The 10,182-nt window shown below is 40.5% G+C and overlaps 1 protein-coding gene across 1 annotated transcript; it reads right to left on the reverse strand.

Annotated features, from left to right (window-relative positions):
* Nucleotides 1-2,679: 2,679 nt before the first annotated feature.
* On the reverse strand, nt 2,680-9,936 carry LOC109892461 (dual specificity protein phosphatase 4). The gene is made up of 4 exons (XM_020485012.2): nt 9,402-9,936; nt 8,410-8,543; nt 7,571-7,790; nt 2,680-5,236 (listed from the first exon to the last, which is right to left on the reverse strand). The coding sequence occupies exons 1-4, from the start codon at nt 9,787-9,789 to the stop codon at nt 4,854-4,856; spliced, it is 1,125 nt and encodes a 374-aa protein (XP_020340601.1). The 5' UTR covers nt 9,790-9,936; the 3' UTR covers nt 2,680-4,853.
* Nucleotides 9,937-10,182: the final 246 nt, after the last annotated feature.

The raw sequence follows: 10,182 nt of genomic DNA on the forward strand, positions 1-10,182 counted from the left end.
AGCTTCAAGTAGGCCTACAGATATTATCCAATTAAAAAAGGCTAATTAACCATGTAGTGGCAAATTAAGTGACGTTGCCATAGACCTAATATGTTGACCTTTAGATTATTCGTTAGGCTACAGTGAAATGCCTAAGCTTTTAGATAATATAGCCTATAGGCCTAATAGATACGAAAATTGAAGCAGCTCAGATATAGTGATCTAACCGGTTAATAATACTAGGTAGGTCTATCGATTGTACATAAATTAATGTTATGTTAATATTTTTGCCTAAATCGAACTATTATATAATTCGGTTATCTCGGTTTTCTTTTCTTTAATGTATCCTTGATTCACTTGTTTATAATAACATTGCGAACTATATATTAAACGATGAAGTTTTCGGTGGTCAGAGAGACAGATAAAAGTATTGATCCTATGTTTAGCGGATATTTGATATCTAAAGTGACCCGGGTAGGCAGACGGTGATCTAACCACGCACTTAACTTACTAGTGGTCTGAGGCAGGCGTTAGATTACGAGCGATTTCAAGTGCAACGTTAATAAAGTCATTTTGGGGAAAGGCTCGGAAATGTCAATATGCTCTTAGGTCCTTTTATGATGTTCTAACGATTCATTTAGCATTAGGGTGATTTGGGGAAACAGGTCCCAAATGCTCTAGTTGCCGCCCTAATAATGAAAAGAAACGTCTTCAAAAATGGAAGGCAGTTGGGAGGAGATGAGATCAGATGGAACCATTTTAGCCAATGAGAGGGCAGATATGCGTATGAACAACAGGCACAACGGTTTCCACTAGTTACAACAAACGCAGTCAAAATTGTCTTCAAAATTAATGAAAACAAAACTTGGTTTTAATTTAACAGTGTGGTTAAGGTCGGGGATAGGTTTAAAATCACATTTTAAGAAGATCAATAGTATATGACTGTGGCTGTGGGAACTAGTGACGACCAGGGGAAACTCCGATTGATTTATTTCACCTTCATACTTATTGGGAGCGGATTTGCTCACGTCTGAAGTGGCATTTGATTAATACTTATAGTCTGACAGAATGGATAACAATAATGAAATCAATGTGTTACAGCTTGTTTTTTGTGTCATCTAAATAGCTAGGTTCCGGGTATAATCCTCATGTCATCATTTTACCCAACACCTACAATGTGATTTCTATGGAGAGATTAAAGAGGACGTGGAGTATTAAGATCACCCACTAGGGGATGCTATAACCGTACAGTTATGTTGTGATATGCAACCCAGCTCCTCGAGCCTTATTCTAGTCATTGCAGACAGGACCGGACCTACTGTACACCAGTGATGAACAGACCATCACAATCCAATAAACTTTGCGGCAAAGATCGCTGCATAGTCTAAAGCTGGCTACATCTAAAGACCAGCCTTTTATCTTTGTGAAATGACTTTGAAGTAAGTAAGCCTTTGATTATTTTGACATCATGATCTGTGCTTGCATTTAGGAGCTTGTGATTAGAATTAACAACATTTTTTAAACCCAAGGTTGTATTTAACTAGGCAAGTCAGTTAAGAACAAATTTGTATTTACAACGACACCTACCCCGGGCAAACCCTAACGACCCTGGGCCAATTGTGCGCCACCCTGTGGAACTCCCAATCACGGCTGGTTGTGATTCAGCCATCTGTAATGACGCCTCTAGCACTGAGTTGCAGTGCCCTAGACTACTGTGCCACTCGGGAGCCCCAAGAGCTTTGCACACCTGGATTGTACAGTATTTGCCCTTATTATTGAAAAAATTATTCAAGCTCTAACAAGTTGGTTATTGATCATTGCTAAACAGCCATTTTCATGTCTTGCCATAGATTTTCAAGCTGATTTAAGTAAAAACACTCAGGAACATTCAATGTTGTCTTAGTAAGCAACTCCAGTGTAGATTTGGCCTTGTATTTTAGGTTATTTTCTTGCTGGAAGGTGAATTTGTCTCCCAGTGTCTGTTGGAAAGTAGACTGAACCAGGTTTTCTCCTGGATTTTTCCTGTTCTTAGATCTATTCTGTTTCTTTTTATTTAAAAAAACCTCCCTAGTCCTTGCCAATGACAAGCATACCCATGACATTTTGCAGCCACCACCATACTTGAAAATATCAAGAGTGGTACTCAGTGATGTATTGGATTAGCCCCAAACATACCGCTTTGCATTCAGGAATAAAGTACATTTCTGTGCCACAATTTTTGCAATTTTACTTTAGTGCCTTATTGCAAACAGGATGCCTGTTTGGAATGTCTTTATTCTGTACTGGCTTCCTTTTTTACCCTCTATTATTTCGGTTAGTATTGTGGAGTAACTACAATGTTGTTGATCCATCCTCAGTTTTCTCCTATCACAGCCATTAAACTCTGTTTTAAAGTTAAAAAAAAAAAAGTTTTACCAATCTACCAATAGGTGCCCTTCTTTGTGAGGCATTGGAAAACCTCGCTGGTCTTTGTGTTTGAATTTGTTTTTGAAATTCACTGCTTGTTTGAAGAACCATACAGATAATTGTATGTGCGGGGTACAGAGATGAGGTAGTCATATAAAAAAATATGTTAAACTATTATTGTACACAGAGTGGATCCATGCAACCTATTATGTGACTTGTTAAGCAAATGTTTACTCCTGAACTTATTTAGGCTTGCCATAACAAAAGGGTTTAAACACTTATTGACTCAAGACATTTCAGCTTTTCATTTTTTATTAATTTGTAAAACTCTGGAAAAACATAATTCCATGTTGACATTATAGGGTCTTGTGTGTAGGCTGGGCTGTCTAGGGGTGTGAATCCTTTCTGTAGTCCCTCCCAGATACCATGTATGATGTTTCATGCAAGTAAGACAGAGATTTTCCTTTTTTTAAGAACATTGTTGTATTTCACAATGGAATTTTAGGAATAAATAAAGCATATACAATTCAACAAAAACATAGGGAAAAGTTTTTTTAAAAGTCAACCTGATGAATGATATTGCCATGATGAGACAACAGCATTTCACTTGACACAGGTAGAAAGTATTGCATTGTTCAATGATTGTGGACCAGAGAACGCTTCTCATCTTCATATCATTTACATACATACCCTCGTTCAAGAACAAAAGCACATTATGTCATCAGTTACCACCTGGTATCATAGTAATAATAATGTGCAAATTAATTCAAAGTTATAATACGGTATTGCATCACTAAAAAGTGCTCTATAAAAGGTGCCAGCATTCTTCAAAAAGAGGAGGGGAGTAAAATCCTGTTTTCCCAAAAGCCTTTGCTCCTGGCTCTGATCGTCGCCTGGGCCAGCATTTCCAGGCAATATTTTCACTCAGAGAATGAAATGAGAAGAAAAACTAACCATTTCACATGAATCAGTTCAGTGGCAGCACACACTAGCAGTTTTCTACCATCTCATATATATTTTTTCCCAGTGATGTCAGACATTCCAGTGTGCCTGTTTTGTTAGGGGTGTTTGTGCGTAGCCGGGAAATTGTCCCTGTTGGTTATTGTGCATTTGGCAAGTTTAGAAAGTAGTCTGGATCTACTAGACATTGGTGGAGTAACAGTGATAAGACAAAGAAACAAGCCATAGGTCTGTTCCCAACTAACTCCCTCGTCCAACAAGCATTAGACCAATCAGCATCCATGGTCTGAACATAAATAGTACCTATGTAACAGACAACAATATGCCTCCATACAGGAATGAAAAATAACAACATTCTTATCTGGTGAATTAGAAAAAAATCATTATTGGTAAGGCAAACAGCACTTCTCAATGATCCGGTCTTTATCGATTAGCGAATACACACATATGAAGCTAAAAACATGATTATAAATACACAACACAATGTAGTACTTTGGTGGAAACTGGAAAGAGAGAGAAACGCATTATTGCTCTACTTGGGGGAGAGGAACGGATTGGATTACATTGTCTGTATTGCAGTGCTGACTTGAAATGGTTTGTTGTTGCTGTTTAGAGTTTTGCCAGTTTATCTGCCACAGTCTGTTTGGAAAGAAAAGGCGCTGGGGCACTTGAGCACATCCTGTGGAAAAACATCCTATACCTTCTCTGAACAAGGCACTGAACAAAAAAAAAAGAAATGACTAGACCCCCTTTCCCCTCAAAAGCATATCTGTCCTTCCGACCGAGCTTATTACATGGAACACCAGGGGTTGCCCGGGCAGTGTAGCAGGGGTTCAGACGTTCATTTGGCACTGTCTCAGAAAGCTAGTCTCTCCATCTCAGTGGCCTCTCCTCCTCCGTAGGGGTGACTCTTTTATTCAGTCATTCATCAGCAGTCCTGCTCCAGAAGAGGAGGGGGCGTGTGGGAGAGAGGATGGAGATGTCAGGGACAGGAAGCCGGACAGGATGCTAGCAAGCACCTGTCACAACTGAAGAGCCTCCTGCGCTCCATCAGGAAGCCACTAAATGACTGAGCACTCTCTTTCTCCCCCCTCCCCTCTTTGCGCTTTCGTTTTCTCTGCATCTCTGCTCACGGCCATTTAGCCCTCTCAACAGGACCGGAGTGGCTTTGGAAAACTCCACAGGAAATGGAAAAGGTGGACAACAACTTAGAATTCTGCCGCCCCGTCCTTCCTGTGTCCACCTTCACACTAAAACACAGGAACTGCATCTGTTCTTTAGCCTGTTTTATGAAAGAGTGTATTTATTAGTCACCATATAGTGATGAAGGTGTACGTGTGAGTGCCATATTCTATACAGTCTTTTGTGTCAGGCAGCAGGATAGGCGCCCTCAGTGTTTCATTGTCAATGGACATTTCAGCTTATACCAGGTAGGAGAAGATAACCTCTCTCTCTCTGGTCTGGATAGTGAGAGGAATGGGGCAGTGAGTCTTTGTGGGGGCGGGGCATCAGCAGCTGGGTGAGGTTGTGATTGGACTTTGCAGGTAGGCCAGGCTGCTGGGCTGGCCATGTGCTACCACGGAGACGGGAAAGCTAAAGATGAAGGGCGACGTAGGGCTGGAGGAAGACTTGGGGTCCAGGCTGGCTGCCGAGGGGCTGGCAGCCTCCACCGCGCATGATGTGGCCAGCACCTGGGACTCGAACTGCAGCAGCTGACCCATGAAGCTGAAATTGGGGGAGATGATACTGCGGCGCTGCTTGACGAACTCAAAGGCTTCGTCTAGCCGAACACGCTTCTTCTTCATCAGGTATGCGAGGCAGATGGTGGCAGAGCGAGAGATGCCCGCCTGGCAGTGCACCAGCACACGTCTGTTGGAGTCTTTCACAGAGTCTAAAGAGAGAGACACAGAGAGATAGGGGGTCCAGAATTGACTCAGGGTATACTGTAGATATGCACAGGATAGGTAATACAGTGCTCAGGATCATCTGTAAGCTTTCTTGATAGACGCGTATAACTTCACTGATTTGATACACGACAGGTTCTTACACGACAGGTTCTTACACGACAGGTTCTTACACGCCCGGTTCTTACACGACAGGCTCTTACACCTCAGTGTCTCATAAGCAATATATTAGTCTGTAGCCCTATAAAATACAAACAGCAAAACTATGCGCCCCAAAGCAAAGACATGCAAATGTTGATCCTGCACCCAACACACCTACAGCCCTTTCCATACAGAAGCATTTTTCACCATGAGAAATAGCAACCACAGGGGAGTTGCCCTTATCACAGGGAGGCCATTATGAGTAGTGTCCACACAACAAAATGTGTGTCCTAATACCCAAATATTTATATGTGAGTAGAATGTCATAAATACTCATTAAAACACAGAAATGAAACATCCCATTCTATAGTGCAGTCGTATTCTTTGGTGTGAACATACACAGCTATTAAGGTAACTCCAACTAACGCAGCACCGCACCCAAGAACAGTGGATGAGTCATACTCTGGTCCCTAAGCAGCTAACTATGATGCATTCAAGCCCATAGATGCTTACAAACACACACACACACCCATCCAAACATATTGGGGTCTCCACACACCAGTGCAGCAGGCTTCCATGTGGAATATGACACTAGGCCCAGCCTATCCTCCCTCATGGTAATCCCTAACCATGGTAATCTCTAACCATGGTAATCTCTAGTCATGGTAATCTCTAACCATGGAAATCCCTAACCATGATAATCTCTAACCATGGAACTCCCTAAACATGGAAATCCCTAACTATGATCATCTCTAACCATGATCATCTCTAACCATGATAATCTCTAACCATGGAAATCCCTAACCATGATAATCTCTAACCGTGATAATCTCTAACCATGGAAATCCCTAACCATGATAATCTCTAACCATGGAAATCCCTAACCATGATAATCTCTAACCATGATAATCTCTAACCATGGAAATTCCTAACCATGATGATCTCTAACCATGGACATCCTTAACCATGATAATCTCTAACCATGGAAATCCCTAGCCATGATAATCTCTAACCATGATAATCTTTAACCATGGAAATCCCTAACCATGATAATCTCTAACCATGGAAATCCCTAACCATGGAAATCCCTAACCATGGAAATCTCTAACCATGATACTCTCTAACCATGATACTCTCTAACCATGATACTCTTTAACCATGGAAATCCCTAACCATGGAAATCCCTAACCATGATAATCTCTAACCATGATAATCTCTAACCATGATAATCTCTAACCATGATAATCCCTAACCATGGAAATCCCTAACCATGGAAATCTCTAACCATGATAATCTCTAACCATGGAAATCCCTAACCATGGAAATCCCTAACCATGGAAATCTCTAACCATGATAATCTCTAACCATGGAAATCCCTAACCATGGAAATCCCTAACCATGGAAATCCCTAACCATGATCATCTCTAACCATGGAAATCCCTAACCATGGAAATCCCTAACCATGATAATCTCTAACCATGGAAATGCCTAACCATGGAAATCTCTAACCATGATAATCTCTAACCATGGAAATCCCTAACCATGATAATCTCTAACCATGATAATCTCTAACCATGGAAATCCCTAACCATGTAAATCCCTAACCATGGAAAACGCTAACCATTGTAGTCCCACAATGACTATAATTGAACTCTCCTCTCCCTCCATCATCCATATCAACTGAGCACACTGAGCATGGGTAAACCTCACACTGAGATTCTGCATGAGCACACTATTTATTGTCTGTTTAATACCAATTATTTATTCTAAAATCTTCTCCTTTCACTTAGGCTAGTACCTGGCCGGGACTGAAAATGTTATCTTAAATACATTTTGTCACCGTGGTTAGAAAAATACTGCCACCCATTACTCATACACTGAGAGTAATTATCAAAAGAACCATTTGTTTGTTCTTGAAGAGCAATCAATTGAAGTGACACTCTCTTCCCTGCAAAAAGAAGACCTTTTTTCATGATCAAATTAACATTCTACTAAGCTATGCTGCAGCTACAGGGACCATCATATACCATGTCATTCTCCTCCTGCTCATGATGATGATGATGATGATGATGATGATGTATTAGTCTAAGTCCCAAATGGCACCCTATTCCCTTTATAGTGCACTACAGGGTGTAATTTGGGACGGATCCCATGTATTCTTCTAAGAAAATGTAATTTACCGATAAACTCAATGGCTTCTATGAACCAGGAGCTGATGTCCTCTTTGTGGTTGTCCTCCACAGGAATGCACTTGTACTGGTAAACCCCCTCGAAGTGGTTGGGACAGTTAGAGGACACGTTGAGTAAGGCAGAGATGCCCATGCCGTCCAGCATGTCCTTTTTGGAGGCATGGAAGGCACTGCCAAGGTACAGGAATGGAAGAATCTCCACAGGACCAGCCTGGAACATATAGAAGACAAAGTTGGCATTAATACAGAGTCAAAAGAGAATACAGGCAAATGTAGACAGAATGTCTCTTTCAAACATCACAAAGTAACACAATTAAGAAGACTGGAGAAAGGTCCTAATTACAATCTGTAATCAATAAAAAAAAAGGTTCTGATAATAAAAATGTATGGTATGCACTTTCTTTTAATTATTTAAATTTTAAGGTCGCAGCAATATGGTCTGAAATTGAATCATAAAATATAGGCCAATGACAACTCAAGAAATTAATATACTGTATCTTCAGCCAGTTTGTTGATTTGTGCCCTGTTATGGCATTGCTGCTATGGGCCCGCTTCAAACAGCAGAAAAGTATCGATAACGCCTGCTTAAAACAGATAGTGAAGGAAGGCCGGGCAATGTTGGTCACACATGCCTACCCTACCACCCCCTGCACCAGTGAAAGAGATAAAAAGGAGTCACAACTGGTGCTCTTATCGAGACAAAAAACAACAGTAGGCCTAAACCTAGATGACTGGAATTTACGAGTCCCCTGGTATTTCACTCAATGCCATAAATTCAGTCAAACTCGGTCACAACTCGGTCACCGATATAAACATGTCCCCTTCTTTACCTGGTCATGGTGGGACGTCTGTGGAATTCCACAGGAAGAACACGCGTCCAAACTGGACTGGGTAGAGAACGAAGATAACGTTTTGGTCTTCAAACAGAACTCGGGATACTCCGTGAAAAATCTGTCGTAGCCCCCTGTGAAAAAGGATTCAACTTAGACATTAGGATATTTTAATCACAGGCCACACTCAAATCAAAACAGCCTAATAGCTCACCATGTGCGTATATCATTTACACATTAGCCTACCTAGCGTAATACACATAGGTCATTTTTCTCTATAAAAACGAAATAAAATATCGTTGAATATTTATATAAAACATTATAGAACAGCAATTATAATTTGATTTCCATTTAATAAAAAGAGGCTTATAATTTGGGCATGCTTAGTGGTTTTCACTTAAATTAAATGTGACAATTGAAAAACCTAGTCGAATTTGTGAGAAAAAAAATTGCATTTCCTCATATACTTATAATAATTTATTGAGAAATAGGGTATAGTCTTGTGATTATCAGGCAACACTTAATGTTTAAATGTTCAATGCCTGTATGTAATTGTGGTCTCATAATAAGCAATTGGCAACAAAAGCCATTCTAAAATTACTTTTTTAAATTAATACATTTGCTGAAGTGAAATCTTGAAGATGATCCAATTGTTGGGGCTCACACAAGACACTCGCTGCAGCACATCCTCGTGCACCCAGACGTGGCTCTTTCTGCATTACCTCATTGTTAGCGCCTAGTGCCTATTTGTGGGTTGAATTGTGCAGCAATACAAAACCGCACTAGATGTACCATTTTAAGCTGGTTAAGAAATACTTGTAATAATTCTGATAATAAAAGTATAACATTGTAATAATACATTTGTTAGATATAATGAAAAATATGTGCTATTAAATTATTATTCATGCTTTTGTGTTATTTATGCTTGTAAACAAAACTAATTGGGCATGTTTTTATTCTGATAACCTGTTAAGTGCATTGTGATCATTTACCTTTTAGTAGAAATATTTCAGTTCCAAATGTGTCTCTGTACACTGCATTGAGCACCAGAGTGATTGTGCTATCGTCTTTAACAGTGTCTATGTCGGGCGTCCTCTCGTCGTAGAGAATTACAGCTGAGTACAGCCCTGATGTCAGCCGGGCTTTGACCTCTTCATCACTCGACAGAATCTGGTCTAAACTCACCGAGCCCTTCGCTCGCCTTCTCACAATGGTGTTACAGCGAATATTCACTGCGCTCCGAATGTGTCCAGCGCTAAACGCCAAAAATGATCGGCAGTCCAGCACCAGGCATTTCGCACTGTCGTCCTTCAACAACCTTTTCAAAACGTTGCAATCCATTTCGCAAAGTTCATCCATAATAACCATATTTTCCTCCATAATGAAGGTAATTCTCTTTTTCCTGTTGAAGAACACGAAGAGTGCAGGATGTGTGTTAATGCTGAGCAGCTCCTGCGCAATGTTGTGCTCTTATTCTCCTGAGAGCATTACTATCACGAGCAGTCCGCCTCTTTCCGTTTTATGAATGGGGCCTCTGCAGCCAGACCCAATAAAAAGGGTGGTGGCGTCACGCTGGAGGTGACGTCAACCGCTAGTAAAATTCTCTTCTCTCTTTTCATTCATAAAAAGCCAACGATCAATGCCGAAGCTCGAAAATGTTGACTCTCTTGTTAATGACAAAGTCAAAGGCAATACTATATTTATTTTCACAAGGCCAATTTTCTGTAACGATATTAGTAGGCTATCATTCCTACTACTATTTTATATTCCTCC

This window comes from Oncorhynchus kisutch, linkage group LG6 (genome assembly GCF_002021735.2).
Source record: "Oncorhynchus kisutch isolate 150728-3 linkage group LG6, Okis_V2, whole genome shotgun sequence".
Classification (NCBI taxonomy): domain Eukaryota; kingdom Metazoa; phylum Chordata; class Actinopteri; order Salmoniformes; family Salmonidae; genus Oncorhynchus; species Oncorhynchus kisutch.